General features: G+C 48.4%; 1 protein-coding gene across 1 annotated transcript; it reads left to right on the top strand.

Annotated features, from left to right (window-relative positions):
- Nucleotides 1–454: 454 nt before the first annotated feature.
- Nucleotides 455–14,491, top strand: LOC307091166 (protein O-GlcNAcase; the record flags this gene model as incomplete). The annotated part of the gene is given in 18 exon segments (XM_079758081.1): nt 455–494; nt 1,728–1,779; nt 4,188–4,285; nt 5,269–5,333; nt 5,335–5,400; nt 5,772–5,943; nt 6,304–6,402; nt 7,594–7,869; nt 8,350–8,433; nt 8,984–9,354; nt 9,996–10,170; nt 10,836–10,892; nt 11,263–11,348; nt 11,631–11,735; nt 11,955–12,046; nt 12,865–13,063; nt 13,734–13,893; nt 14,355–14,491. Coding segments are annotated over 18 exon segments (2,334 nt in total).
- Nucleotides 14,492–16,112: the final 1,621 nt, after the last annotated feature.

Below are 16,112 nucleotides of genomic sequence, written 5' to 3'. Positions count from 1 at the left end.
GGCAAAGTATATAAAGTAATAATATATATAGTCAGGTATAATTTGGATGTCGAGATGCCATGCTACCACGTAATAATGTACATTGCATTCATTTTGCTGCATTCCTACATCACTGTAGCCCTACTAGTGACACAAGTCTAACTTCAGGGTTTAATAACCGATTAAACCCGAGATAACCCTTCGTTTCTCCAGTGCGTCTTCCACACGCACCTTTGCATGTGGACATCGGAGCAAGCGTGGGACGCGGGTGCGCCTGCGCAGCCTCGACCACAGGGGAGAGAAGGACCACGTACGGCGGTGGAGGAGGAGGAGGAGGAGGAGAAGGAAAGAGGAGAGGATAGACCGACGAGGACCATGAACGCCGTGCCCGGCGTCATCTAGCGTGTTGTTATCTTGCCCTGCTCGTAAGGCGAAGCGTAAACGGAGCAAGTGGAGTCAGCTGTAATTAGCAGAGATGGAGGAGAGAAGCCAGTTTCTTTGTGGTGTGGTGGAAGGTAAGAGTGCCCGGGTACCTTCCCCCTGCCTCCGAGATCATGTGCTTTTTTCCTCCTCTTGGGGGAAGATGTTTTTTTTTATTAAGCCCGTAGACCGAACGTTTGACCCACATATTTGGCGAAAATTATTGCACTGGTTTCTGCAATGCAGGCGTCCGAGGAGACGTGTGTGTGTGTATGAGTGCGTATTTGAGATCGGATTTAATATTGAACATCTTTGAGACGATGTTGACGCGGGATCGGTCCGGTTTGTAACGTACAGTAGACCTGACGGAACGCACCCAGAACCATCTGATTCAGAAAAGGGGGCTTATTAAAACACTGCTTTGGTGACTGGTGTGTGGGTGTGTTGGTGATGGGGTTGATGAAGAATTTTTTTATTATAATGTATTGTTATCATATATGATGGGAACTATGGCCTAAGCATTGGTTGATTATTACAATTTATTTTTTTACAAAAATGTTGCAAGCTTTCTGCTTACAACATCATCTATTCTCTTTAATTAGCCATTCACTCTGTAAAGTGTTGCTAGTGGTTATCTACTAGTGGTACTGTTAGTTATCTGAGGATCTGGTTGGTGATGAAGGTAAACAACATGTTTTGATGTCTCATGAGGATGAATAAAATATGAATCACTACCAATAACAATTTGCTGTCACACACACACACACAAACAAACACGTTTGTATTTCTTTGTACCTGCATTGCTTTCAAGTTAAATCGTATTTGGGCAAACTGCAGGAAACACACACACACAAACACACACTATAACACAATACTGTCCAAATTAGCAGGCATGCCAACACACACTGCTGCAGGGCTCACGAGGGGATTACTCAATCGCTACTTGAAGCATATAAAGTATAAAACCCACTTTGCTTTGACCTAGTTACATATATATATATATCTATGCAGCAACAAACAGACACTCACACCCAGCTGCAGCCTTTATTTAAACCATATGCACACACATACACACACACACACACACATTCGGATGCATACTCTCACACCCTCTCACAAACACACACAAACAAACACACACACTATACTGCCGCTCTATTAAGAAAACAGTAAGAAGAAGGAGGGGCCCTGGAGATGTAGCTGAGTCTATAAATAGAAGATGCGATGGAAGTGAATAAAGTAGAGCTGCTTTCGTTCCAGCGCAGGACAGCTGAGTGTCTGTGTGGTGGACTGAGGGTGCTGACCATGTGTGTGTCTCTGTCCCACAGGGTTCTATGGGAGGCCGTGGTCTATGGACCAGAGGAGAGTTCTCTTCCAATGGTAAGCTTGGTCTCTAAAATCGATAAACCACCCGTCTAGGCAAGGGAGTCTTCTCTGCTGTGTGTTTGTGTGTGACCCACATGGTGTCTGACGCGACCTCCCTATGTCAGCGTTGTTGTCTCCCACCGGGAGTAATATGTCCAGCAGTATAGACTGTAGTCTCCCGATACGTCTGGGTCAGAGCCACTCCTTCACTGAGCTCCAGCCCCCAGCTGAATTCAAACCACCGCTCCTCTTCCTTGCTTCATGTTGCAGTGGTTTGAAAAGGATTCATCCTGCAAGGCATAGCCACACAGTCCCATGGGTGACAGCCAATCAATGGGCTGCCTCAGAAATTTCGAATTCTAATTATTACAAGTTTGGAATGAGATTAGACTGTATTCTCCAGAATATAGACTATTGGAGATGATTGTGATGATATGAATATGAATTATTGATACAGTATGGTATAATAAAGAGGTTCAGTTCTGCACTAGAGTTGACTGAGGCTGCACACGCATGCAATTTCGCTGCACCTGTCGTGTCTTATTATAGCTCTGCGTAACACACTTTACCGTTTCAAATCTTTGTGAACAAATTTATGTAATCCAGAAACTTTTATGGCGTGATCGGTCAATGGGGGCCGGCCTGTGGTTCTGGTTGGTTCCTGGTTGAGGTGTGATGTAACACCGGTCACAATCACCTCAGCTTAGTCACGGATGATGAGATGACTCTCACTAATTAGCAGCAGACGGATCCCCCCTGCTGGGACCCATGTCATTGATCATCACTTGTTTACCCAGAATGCACCCTGACTAATGTCTACCCAGGATGCCAGGGCTGTTTACCCTGGCTACATCCAACATTTAACATGGCTCGGCCAATGCTTGTTATAAATCAGCCGCGTTAACTTTACTTTGCCTTCACATCTGTGGAGGTAAGATGAAGTAAAAACAGCTTGAAGTGAGTGTGTAGGCTGAAGCTTGAATTAAATACGAGTTTAAGACCACTTTGGATCACAATGTGGAGGCAGCAGTTGGCATTTGTACAGTCATCGCATGACATGCTTTTGGGAACAGCATGCTGGTTGAAGTGTGTGTGTGTTTGTGTATTTGTATGATTTGTAATAGTTTGTGTGTGTGTGTGTGTGCGTGTTAGTACATGTTCATGATTGTGTGTGACTCTGGGTGCGTGTGATACTTTTTGTGTGTATGATAATTTTGTGTGTGATGGACGGTGTGTCTGTGTGACAGTGCGTGAGTGTTTGTGTGTATGATCGTGTGTTTGTATGATGTAAGTGCGATTGTGTGTGTGTGTGTGTGTGTGTATGATCGTGTGTGTGTGTGTGCGATCATGTGTGTGTGGGTGTATGATCGTGTGTGCATGTGTATATGATCATGTGTGCGTGTATGATCGTGTGTGTGTATGACTGTGTGTGATCGTGAGTCTGTGTGTGTTGGTGTGTGTGTGTGTGTGTGTGTGTGTGTGTGTGTGCAATTGTTGTTGTGTTGGCGAGAGGTAGGTGGCAAGCAGCTTTGTGGGGGCGACCTCAAACCATCTGTCCAGGATATGTAGGAGGAGGCACACGGGAGACCACGACGTCAAGCACTCATCCATTTCACAACACAGAGGAACCTGTGTGTGTGTGTGTGTTTAGGTTTACATATGCTTACATGTTGTTCATATTGTGTATTTATAATGTGCATGAGTGCGCCTGAATCATGTTTCACTGTTAGTGCTGTGTTGTGTTTCTATTATGGATGAGGTCATTTCCTGTAACAGAGGCGGCCGTTGAAGTTCAGGGATCAATACAGTGGGATTCATTTTTTACTTCTTCCGTCCATCTGTCGTTCACTTCCCTTCCTCTGGCCATCTCCTCTACTGTTTGTTTTCTTTACTTGTCTATATTAGGACTGGCTATTTGTAGATGAGAAAACGCTCAAACTGCATGCAAAGTGTGTGCAGTGTTGAAACAGCGCCCCCTAGTGCCAACTAAGAACAGAGCAGCGGAAAATGTAAAAGGAAAGGAAAAATGGAACAAAAAATGCTTGATCAAACTACGATGGAATACAAAAAATAAAACAATTTATTTTAAACTACAAACCACACATATAGTACTGAAATGAACGATAAATAAATCGAACTCAAAAATGTCCTTTGGTTAATCAACCTTACAAGACAAACATAAATACATAGTACACTGAAGCTCCACAGTGAAGTCGTTAAGGCTGTCTGGATAACTGACACATCCAGTCAGTTGCACTGCAAAGCTGGCTCTGCATAGAAACACTACAGTAGACTCACATGCAGGCAGAATATCCCATCCTCAAGAGTGTCCCTTGAGGATGGGGATTTCAAATGAAAATTCCTCCCTTCCTCTCTCCACTTCTCTCTCCCTCTCTCTATCCGTCTCCCCCTCTCTCTGGTAGGATGCAGCACTGGGGTTTGAACACCTACTTGTACGGCCCTAAAGACGACCTCAAACACAGACTGTTATGGAGGGAGGTGTACTCCCCAGAGGAAGAGGGTAAAGTTGTATCTATCTGTCCGTCCACCTCTCTGCCCGTCTATCTGCCCAGCTCCTCTCCTCACCCTGCCCTCGATCTCTCTCCCTCCCTCTCCATGTCCTCCCCACCCCACCTCCTCGCTCCTCTCTCCCCTCCTCTTCCCTCTCTCTCTTCCTCGACTCACCCCCTCCTCCACCCCTCCCCTCCTATCTCCTCCCCTCTCCACTCCCACCTCCTCCTCCTCCCCTCACCCTCGCCCCACCTACACTCCCGTCTTCTGTCCTTTCCACTCCTCACCTCCTCTCTCCCCTCTCCCATCCCCCCATCCCCTCCTCCCCCCACCTCCTCCTCACCTCTCTCCTCTCCCCTCCCTCCTCCTCCTCACCTCCTCTCTCCTCTCCCCTCCCTCCTCCTCCTCACCTCCTCTCTCCTCTCCCCTCCCTCCTCCTCCTCACCTCCTCTCTCCTCCTCACCTCCTCTCTCCCTCCCTCCCACCCCTCCCTCCTCCTCCTCACCTCCTCTCTCCTCTCTCACCTCCTCTCTCCTCCTCTCTCCCTCCCTCCCACCCCTCCCTCCTCCTCCTCACCTCCTCTCTCCTCTCTCACCTTCTCTCTCCTCCTCACCTCCTCTCTCCTCTCCCCTCCCTCCTCCTCACCTCCTCCTCTCCTCTCTCCTCTCCCCTCCCTCCTCCTCCTCACCTCCTCCTCTCCTCTCCCCTCCCTCCTCCTCCTCACCTCCTCTCTCCTCTCTCACCTCCTCTCTCCTCTCTCACCTCCTCTCTCCCTCCCTCCCACCCCCTCCTCCCCCCACCTCCTCCTCTCCTCTCTCCTCTCCCCTCCCTCCTCCTCCTCACCTCCTCTCTCTTCTCCCCTCCCTCCTCCTCCTCACCTCTTCTCTCCTCTCTCCTCTCCCCTCCCTCCTCCTCCTCACCTCTTCTCTCCTCTCTCCTCTCCCCTCCCTCCTCCTCCTCACCTCCTCTCTTCCCCCCCCCCCCCCCCTCCAGGCCAGCTGAGGACTCTGGTGAGTGAGGCGCGGTCGCGGGGTGTGACCTTCGTCTACGCCCTGTCCCCCCGGCCAGGACATCGTCTTCTCCTCCGCCTGCGACCTCACCCTGCTGAAGCGCAAGCTCAAGCAGGTGGAGCACACACACACACACACACACACACACACACACACACACACACACACACACACACACACACACACACACGCGCATGCACACGCACACACTTAAGCATACAAAGAAACAAACACAAAGGGCACGAACATTTACACATTGACTGACACCCACACATGCACACAAAAACACACACATACAAGCATGCACAGAAACACACACAAATGCACAACATGTACACATTCACTGACACACACTCCATAGTGCCCTTTTACTCTCTTTCCCTTTCCCTTTCCCGTCTCTCTCTCTCTCTCTCTCTCTCTCTCTCTCTCTCACTCACGCCCTCTCCCTCTGTGTCTCTCCCTCTCCTTCCCCCCCCCTCCCTCCAGGTGTCAGACCTGGGGTGCGAGGCGTTTGCCATCCTGTTCGACGACATCGACCACTCCATGTGTCAGGCCGACAGCGAGGCCTTCTCCTCGTTCGCCCACGCTCAGGTGTCCGTAGCCAACGAGATCTACCGCTTCCTGGGGGAGCCGTCCGTCTTCCTGTTCTGCCCCACAGGTAGGAATCTCAAACAGAAACAAAGTACGAGGCAACAAATAATAAAAGTAGTTATATCATTTTCGGATATTCATGCACGTGAATGCATGATAGCCTTCTACATTTAATGTAGATTCAAAGTCTGGATAACAACGAACGCTTAACAAATCATGCTCCATAAATGTTGCTGTAATGTAAGTGTAGTATTATGTAATAATATAATATATTATTACGTAATATTACACTATATCATATATCATAAATACGCTCCATAAATATGAGTTAAACCAGGGGCTGTGTATTTAATTTCTAATTTCTACATAATCTTGTCAGCTAGCCTCTTTTAACTCCTCTCTCCTCCTCCTCGCCTCCCACCCCCAGAGTACTGCGGGTCCCTCTGCTCCCCCTGTGTGTCCAAGTCCTCCTACCTGCAGACCCTGGGGGCCGACCTGCAGCCCAACGTCTCAGTCATATGGACCGGTGAGAGACACAGCCACCGACGCGCACACACACACACACACGTGATCACACAATCACACTCATACGCATAGTGTGCACACAACAATCATAAATCACCATCACACATACGCACACACACACGCGATCACTGACACACACACACACACACACACACACACATACACACGAACATACACACACACACATACACACACACACACACACACATACACACACACACACGTACACACACATACGCACAAACCAATTATGCTGACTGATTGTATACCGTTAATATTGCTCCATAACAGGATGCAATCGTAAATAGTCCTATGACACGCAAGCACGGACACACACACACACACACACACACATACAACCCGTTACGATGACTAATTGCGTACCACGGTTTTGTGTTACATAACGAGACACAATGAAATATGTAGAAGCACACATCATGAATTATTTAACAAGTCACGAAGAGATCGTAGAATCTTCCAGATCGTGGAACGTAGCTCTGCCAGATAGTGTTAGATAGATAGATAGATATATTAACGTATATAATACATAGAGTAAGGGGAAATCTAGGTGCCTGCTATATGTAGTAATAGTATTGTTTATGAATGTATGTTAACATCATAAATACAGGCAGTGAGATTATGCCCAGGTGTTTACTATATATAGTAATATTAATGTCTATATGAATGTATATTAACATGATCCATCCAGGCATTAAGGTGATCTCCAGGTGTATGTGTAGTAATATTTATGTATATATTAATGTATATGAACATCCAGGCAGTAAGGTGATCTCCAGGTGTATGTGTAGTAATATTAATGTATATATTAATGCATATGAACATCCAGGCAGTAAGGTGATCTCCAGGTGTATGTGTAGTAATATTTATGTATATATTAATGCATATGAACATCCAGGCAGTAAGGTGATCTCCAGGTGTATGTGTACTAATATTAATGTATATATTAATGCATATGAACATCCAGGCAGTAAGGTGATCTCCAGGTGTATGTGTAGTAATATTAATGTATATATTAATGTATATGAACATCCAGGCAGTAAGGTGATCTCCAGGTGTATGTGTAGTAATATTAATGTATATATTAATGCATATGAACATCCAGGCAGTAAGGTGATCTCCAGGTGTATGTGTAGTAATATTAATGTATATATTAATGCATATGAACATCCAGGCAGTAAGGTGATCTCCAGGACCCTGTCTGTGGACTGTCTGGAGGAGGTGGGCTCGGTTCTGCAGCGGCCCCCCCTCATCTGGGACAACCTGCACGCCAACGACTACGACTCGCGGCGCCTGTTCCTGGGGCCCTTCAAGGGCCGGGAGCCGCAGCTCCGCAACCACCTCAGGGGCCTCCTGCTGAACCCCAACTGCGAGTTCGAGGCCAACTACATCCCCCTGCACACCCTGGGGACCTGGCACCGGACCTCCCCCGGGGGAGAGGGGGGAGACGGTACGGGGGGGGGGGGGGGGGGGAGAGGGGAGGGGGGAGACGGTAGGGGGGGGGGGGGGGGGGGGGAGAAAGATGTAGAAAAAAAAGGGTGAGAGAGAGATTGAGAAGCTAAGGGTTAGGGAGAAACAGGGGGAGGGAGAGAGGAAACAGGTCGAGGATGTGGATGAGAGGATGTGTGAAAGGCTGAACAGGTGAGGTTTTAATTTGGAAAGGAAACGGCACGATTCTCTCAGCCCGCAGGGACCACTTCTCGGTCGATTATTTAACAGACAGCGTTGCTTAGCAACAGCTCTGCCACTTTCGTGTGTGGGAGGTCATTTAAAGCTCTCACATGCCAAATATATCTTTCACAAAAAAAATTAAATTAATATTTATGTGTGTGTGTATGGGTGCGTGTGTGTGTGCATGTGTGTATGCGCGTGCACGTATGTGTGTGTGTGTGTGTGTGTGTGTGTGTGTGTGTGTGGGTGTGCCCTCCAGACGAGCCTGACTACTGTCCTGACAGAGCTCTGTCCGAGGCGCTCCGTGATTGGATGGAAGAGCTCAACCAGCCCCTGCAGCCAGGTGAGGTCACCGCCGACGTCACCGCCGACGTCAAACGCTTAACGACGGCTTCAGTACAAATTCAATTAGAACCAAATGGTTGTACTTTTAATTCACGGAGTAGCAGCTTTGAGCATTACTGACCCGACGTTCGCCCTGAGTATAACCGAGGGGGCACGTTCACGGGCAAAACGCTTGGCCGTAGATTCAAGGTTCAAGACTCCGCACTCTATTGCCGTACAACTCTGTACAAGTTGCGAGGGATTTGCTTCGGTGTGCTCACGACAGTGCATAGGCAACAAAGACCCACAAAACAAGACGCAGAACACAGAACACGATGATGATTCACCCATGCACTCATAGGAACACGTTGTTTTACACGCGCTGATTTTACCAACCCGTCGATTCAAGTGGGATCCCTGGCGCCAGGGATCCCACTTGAATCGACGGGTTGGTAAAATCAGCGCGTGTAAAACAATGTGTTCCTATAAATCGGCGAAGCGGAGACACCACAGCTCCCGGTGAAAGGTGTAGCCCCTCCCCCAACCCCCGTTCGTCTCCCCCCTCACAGGCCGTCAGAGCACCACCCCCACCTCCCGCGCCAAGACCCCCGACCGGGCCAAGCCCCAGGCCAAGCCCCTCCCCATGTTCCCGCTGAGCTCCGGCTCCCCCCCCACCTCCCCCGCCAAGGGGGGAGAGAGCGGGAGCGAGGGCGAGGCGAAGAGGCCCCCGGGGGAAGGCCTCAAGCACAAGGCCCAGGGCCGGGTGCCCTGCGGCGGGAAGGGCCTGCTAAGCGAGGCCCAGGTCCGGCTCCTGGTGGGCCTCCACTACCTGCCCCACGAGCACGGGCCGGCCGCCCAGCGGCTGTTGCAGGACCTCACCTGGCTCAAGTCCAACTGCCACCTGGTCAGCCTCAACGGGAAGAAGACCGCCCAGCAGAAGGTAGGGGGGGGGGGGGGGGGCTAGAGGGGATTATAGTAGGTTACATAACATTAAATGTTAAACCCATTTTTTGGTGTTGTTTATGTTAAATGATGTTGTATAATATTAGGTTATTCGAATTGTTAATTAGAGGTGATTATGTTAGATTAGTTTATATATTAGATTAGATATGGTTAGTCTACAATCTCACAATATAATCTCACTAGCTCAGTGTAATCTACTGGATTGAATTATATTAGAATATAGTAGTTTAGATCTGATTAATATAATTTAGTATCGTCAAAAAGCCTCACCTACTCATTCATGACCTGCATCTGAATTCACTGCAAATTGCTTTGGAGTAGTATCTGTCAAATGACGTTGAAAATGTAGAGAGTACTTCAGAGAGATAAGCTCTGAAGTCTCTTTGAAGGTCGCTTCGGATAAAGCCGTCCTCTAGATGAATGAATCATCATCCGTTATAAAGATCAAAGCAAGTAGTACATTTAGCAGACATTTTTTATCCAAAGCTTAATACACACATTCACACACCAAGGGGAAACCCTGACGTCTGGCCCCCGGACCCCTCGACACTCAGCTAGGAGGAGCCGGGGATCGAACTAGCAACCTTCCGGTTACGAATCAACCTGCTCTACCTCCAGGTGGAGGAGTGGCGTGGCCGGGCGTCCCGGCTGATGGCGCTCTGCGAGGACATCGCCGAGCTCCACTGCAGCGTGGTGGGTGGGGTCAACCGCGCCGTGCTGTACGACCTCTACCCCTACGTCTGGGACCTGAGGAACACCGCGCTGGTGGCCAAGGCCTTCGTCTGCTGGCTGGGTGAGGGGCGGGACAGGATGTGATGCGTGAGGCGGGACAGGATGTGATGCGTGTTGTGTGTGGTGAGGGGCGGGACAGGATGTGATGCGTGTTGTGTGTGGTGAGACAGAATGTGATGCGTGTTGTGTGTGGTGAGACAGGATGTGATGCGTGTTGTGTGTGGTGAGACAGGATGTGATGCGTGTTGTGTGTGGTGAGACAGAATGTGATGCGTGTTGTGTGTGGTGAGACAGGATGTGATGCGTTTTGTGTGTGGTGAGACAGGATGTGATGCGTGTTGTGTATGGTTAGACAGAATGTGATGCGTGTTGTGTGTGGTTTGATCCAGCGAGGACCTCAGGCTGCATGGAAGGATGGATGGACAGGTAGATGGACGGACAGACGGATGGATAGATGGATGGATTGTTAGACAGGATGGAAAGATGAGAAGAGGGATGTACATATGTATAATAGGATTAAACACATCCCTGCCTGTATTTTAATAAACATCCATTTATACATATATTTATATTTGTATATTGTGGGGCTCTTTCATTGTACTTGCAATCTTACTTTTGAACTATTCTATATATTAAACATTGCTACAGACAGACAGATAGCCGTCTATCTTCAGACATTGAGAGGTTTGTTAAAGGCGATCTGACGATGACCTGGTCTCCCTCCAGACGGCCGGGTTCTGGGAGACAGCTCCACTCTGGGCTCCTGGAAGAACTGCTTCCACTGTGAGTAGACATGAGGCTCAGATTCAGGAAAGTCTGTCGTAACAGAAAATCATCTTTGACGTGGCTCGACATACAAACAGGACAATGCACTGATAAGCAGTCATACAACATTGATTTCAGAGAGCACACATAGTGTGTATAGATCTTAAAACATGTATAAATGTTAAAAACTGTAAAAATAAACAAGATGAAAGCTGTGGATATGTGTAAAGTGTAAAGTGACTGTTTTGTTCATCGTTTATTTAAGCTGTTTATGACAATGGGTATGAATGAGTTTTTGCGTATGTTTTTCTTAGATAGGGGTACTCTATAAGGCTCCGCCTCTCCCCTGTAGAGCCATGTCACCTGACCTGTCTCTCGTCTCTGATAGGGTGTGGGACGACGACAGGGGCGGAGCTACTTGGAGTAGATTCGGAACCGTGGGTGTTCAAGGGCGGGGTCTCGGGGGAAGTGCAGGTTTGTGTGTGTGTGTGTGTGTGTGTGTGTTTGTGTGTGGTTCCCCTTAATCTATTCTAATTTTCCCGCTCCAACTTCAAACAGAACTGTGACAACCGTTGACTGTGTGTGTGTGTGTGTGTGTGTGTGTGTGTGTGTGCGTGTGTGTGCCTGTATCTGTGTGTGTGTGTGTGTGTGCTTGCCTGTATCTGTGTGTGTGTGTGTGTGTGTGTGCGTGCCTGTATCTGTGTGTGTGTGTGTGTGTGTGTGTGTGTGCGTGCCTGTATCTGTGTGTGTGTGTAGATGCTCCTTCCAATAGGGAGCAGCACTGAGCTGTTCACTCACCCTCCTCCTCTCTTCCCCACCTCCCGCCTCTACAACGTCAGGCCCTACCACAGCAAGGACAAGGTCTCTCGCCCCCTCTCTCTCTCTCTCTCTCTCTCTGCACAAACTCATACACACACATTCACATTCACGCTTGTAATTATCGTTCTTACCCATAATGCACTATGACTTTGATTGTTTGGGTCGATCTGTTCCTCGACTGCAGTTTAACGTCATACTTCAATGTGTGTGTGTGTGTGTGTGTGTGTGTGTGTGTGTGTGTGTGTGCCGTGTGTGTGTTAGGTGGAGTTATACCGTATGGTGCGACAGCTGCACCTCAGAACCCAGGGGGGTAAGGACTCCAACTCGACCCATCCTGATGTCACCGGCGACAGGTGTGTGTGTGTGTGTGTGTGGTTGAAAGTAAATAAACCTTAATATACCGTAAACTAGTCACAAAAGATTGTGATTATACTGTCACGACGCGCATGTGAAACACTGTCAAAACAACAACGCCAAATTAATTACTAAACAATGACCAAAATACCACCGACTACCAAACCAATTACTGACATTCCAACGCTCCTATGCTTCCAAAATGGCGGCAGTCACGGCGAGGTGACCTCGCGATGTGACCTACAGCCCAACCCCTTACATAAAACAGTGTACCAGAAGTCGGCGAGAACTCATTTAAAAAAATGTGATAGTGGGCGGGGACCAGCTCAAGCAGGGGGGGGTGTGGCTTACCTTGAAATAGACTGTGGAGGGAATTTTGGATCACGTCAATCGTTTCTGTCTAAACTGTTTAAGAATAAAGAGTCATCCAAACTCATAACAATCAGGGTAATTCGCCCTGCGTCTCTTTATTTGCTTGGCAAGGAGACGTCCAAAGCATGGGCAAAAGCAAGGGCTTGTTATACAGTGTTGTGAGGATGCTGAGAACATCTCTGCTCCCCAATAGAACGATAGCGTTGGTTAACCATATGTTGGTCAATCATAGATGGAAACCCTCATGTCTGTATCAGAGGGAGGAGTAGCCATGCCTTCACAGTTGGAGCCTTTGACCCTTGACCATCCCCATGGGGGTCCAGGAAAAGGCATATGCCGACAATTGCCACGGAGGGGCAGTTAGGGAGACAGTGGGAAAATGGAATTTTTCCCTTTACAAGACTCAACTAGCCTACGGGGCACCTCCCTCTCCCCAACCCCCCAGGTGCCTGGGCGCCTGCCTGGCCCTGTGCCCGGAGTACAGCTTCGTGCTGGAGGACGAGCTGGGCGTGTGCGGCTGCGTGATGGGCGTGCAGGACGTCCGCGCCTTCATCAAGCGCTGCCACGCAACCTGGATGCCCGCCATGAGGGACAAGTACCCGGGCCCCCGGACCGGGCCCTCGGCGGTGCCCGCGCACACACAGGTGAGTGGAGGGGTGGGGGGGGGGTGGGGGGGAATGGAGGAATATACTGTAGATAATGACACACTGATTGATGATGGAAAACATAATGTTATAGATATAAATTATTGAGCATTGGAAATGGGGGTAGGATTAAATATGTTTTATACTTCTTCCTACTCCTTTTCAGGCATCAATTGAATTATGTAATAGGCTTTTTTTATTTTTCTTATTGATGTGTCTGAAATAAATTGTATTAGTTCAATTAAATTAAAAAATATGATGGATGAATCCTTATCAATCCTCATTCTGATCGATAATCTGTAACTGTAAAGATGTCCGGATGTCTCTGAACTCTGACCCACACTCACCTGACCTCTTAATCCCCCCCCCCTCCCCCTCTCCATCCCTCACCCCCCAATCTTATTTCCCCTCTTCCCCTTCCTCTCAATCCTTCCTTCTCCCCCCTTCTCTCCCATCCCTTCCTCCCTCCCTTCCTCTCTCCCCCCCCCCCTTCTCTCCCCCCCTCCTCCCTCCCTCCTTCTCCCCCAATCCTTCCCTCCCTCCCTCCCTCTCTCCTCCCCCCTTCTCTCCCTCCACTCCCCCTCCCTCCCTCCTCCCCCCTCCTCTCCCCTTCTCTCCCCCCTCCCCCTCCCTCCCTCCTTCTCTCCCCCCCCCCCCCCCCCTCCCCCAGGACCTGCTCCTGCTGATGGAGGAGGACCAGGGGGAGTACCCGGACTCCCTGCTCCACCACTTCCCCTCCCAGCTGCGTCTGGACGCCCTGCCCCAGCTGGTGGACGCCAGCGTGAGCCGCACCCTGCTCACCGCCCTGCTGGCCGCACTCAAGGCCAACGGTGAGACCCCCAACGTGTGTCAGGTGTGTCAGGTGTGTGTGCCAGGTGTGTGTGTCGGGTGAGTGTTAGGTGTGTGTGTCGGGTGTGTTTGTCAGGTGTGTGTGTGTCAGGTGTGTGTGCGCGTCAGGTGTGTGTGTGTCAGGTGTGTGTTAAGTGTGTGTGTGTCAGGTGTGTGTGTGTGTGTCAGGTGTGTGTGTGTCAGGTGTGTGTGTGTCAGTTGTGTGTGTCAGGTGTGTGTATTTTCTTAACAGTATGACTTGAGTAACCTCAGCCCTGAGATGAGGAGACACTAAACTTCCCTCAGACAATTTTATTAACTCTGTTTGTTTTGGTGTGTGTCTGTGTTTGTTTTGGTGTGAGTTTTGGTATGCATCTGTGTGTGTGTGTGTGTGTTTGTTTTGATGTGTGTGTTTTGATGTGTGTGTGTGTGTGTGTGTTTTGGTGTGTGTGTGTGCGTGTAGGTTCCCAGGGGGTGTTCTGTGAGGTCCAGCCCACCGACCGCCAGCGGATGGAGTTCCTCACCAAGCTGGGCTTCCTGGAGATCCTCCGCGGAGAGGCCCGCAGCCGAGAGGGCGTGGTCCTAGGAAGGCTCCTGTAACGCACGCACACACGCACAGTAACACGCACACACACTGCCACACACACACACACACACACACACACACACACACACACACAAATCGCACTGAAAACTGACATTGAAATAAGGACACACTCAAGTACAAGTATGCATGAATACAGAAATGTCTCACACACATTCCCACACACACACTCTAAGGGATACTCTTTGTGGGGACTGTGCTAATCATCATGCAGTATTTGAGTGAGCTAAACTTGAGTTGTTGAGACATCGATTACTGCATGAGTTGTGGTTGGCTCAGACGTTGTAGTGCTAGACAGTATTTCGGTGTTTACGTTCGGTTACCTTTGAACCACCAGTTTACATGCATGGCCGACAAGAAAAGGGGCGTGTCCCAAGTGGCTGGCCTGTCCTGCATTCGGGTTCAAAATTTCGGTTGACCGCGATATTTGATGCAGTGCCCCACGTTTGTGACATTCAAGTTTTGCATTCATTGCAGGGCCCTCAATATCCTGTGTACACGCTGTTGTCGTCAGGTAGGCAACCGGTGCGTTTCACCATCACGGTCAAATAGGCCATCATGCTTTGGCGAGAGATAGGACAAATGAAGGCCAATGCTAAACAAAGAAAGCAAAAGAAACGATATTAGAAATGTTATTTGTCATTCATATTAAACTATTCCCATTTATTATTTATATGCGCACCACCGCAAGAGCAATGAGGGCTTAGGTATGTGCATTACTTCAGACACACCAAAGGGACTAGTAAGTCACATCGTGGGGCCCTTTCTCCATGATGGATGCCAAGTATGCAATTTGATTCGTTGACACGTATTTTCAGTCCACCAAAAATGTTAAGCTTCATGACCAAGTGAGGACAGATCGACTCGCCGTGTCGACTATAAAATAAAGTGTAGGGGAGATGGCCATCAGAGGCTTACTGGTGTGATTCGATGGACTAAAGAAGAGCCAAAATATGTACTTAAGATTGTTATGACATGCGGGCAATCATGAGACATGAGCCATGTACACACATAACTTAAAAACAGCGTTTTATAAAGATGCCTTTGCAACACACGCAGTGTGTAGGCCAACAGCACTAAAGCCTTGTCTGTGTGTCTGTCACACACACACACACACACACAAAGACGCACATATACACACATACACAAACACACTTGATAAAAAATAAGCACAAGCTGTCATTGATCAGATGAGCTGAACTGAAAGTGAAACTAAACTAAAGAATGTTAATTTTTTGTAATTCACCAATGAAAAAAAACGATTAATTGTGTAATTGATTGTATTTGTACTGATTTCCTTTGAAGAATTGCCATTGCTAGATCAATCTTGGACAGAAAGCCACTTAATTAATAGTTAATAGTTAATCACAAATATGTCCCTTCTGGCCGCTGTCTGTCTTGTCTGTTGATGTTGTTGTTGTTAGGAAAAAACCAAACACAACCCTAGAGGCAAATGCATGTTCTAGTCTTTGTTACAAAACCAGGATGTTTGTCCACCCATTGATATGTAGACAGTGATTATGGCAGTAGATTTGTTTTATATATGACGTAGTTATTTTAGGAATAGGGGAAATGTGCTAAAAAATGAATTCAAACAAAAATGACGGTAACAAAATG

Source organism: Pollachius pollachius (genome assembly GCF_949987615.1).
Source record: "Pollachius pollachius genome assembly, chromosome: 20".
Classification (NCBI taxonomy): domain Eukaryota; kingdom Metazoa; phylum Chordata; class Actinopteri; order Gadiformes; family Gadidae; genus Pollachius; species Pollachius pollachius.
The sequence above is the reverse complement of the archived record's forward strand: the minus strand, read 5'-3'. Positions and strand labels throughout refer to the sequence as shown.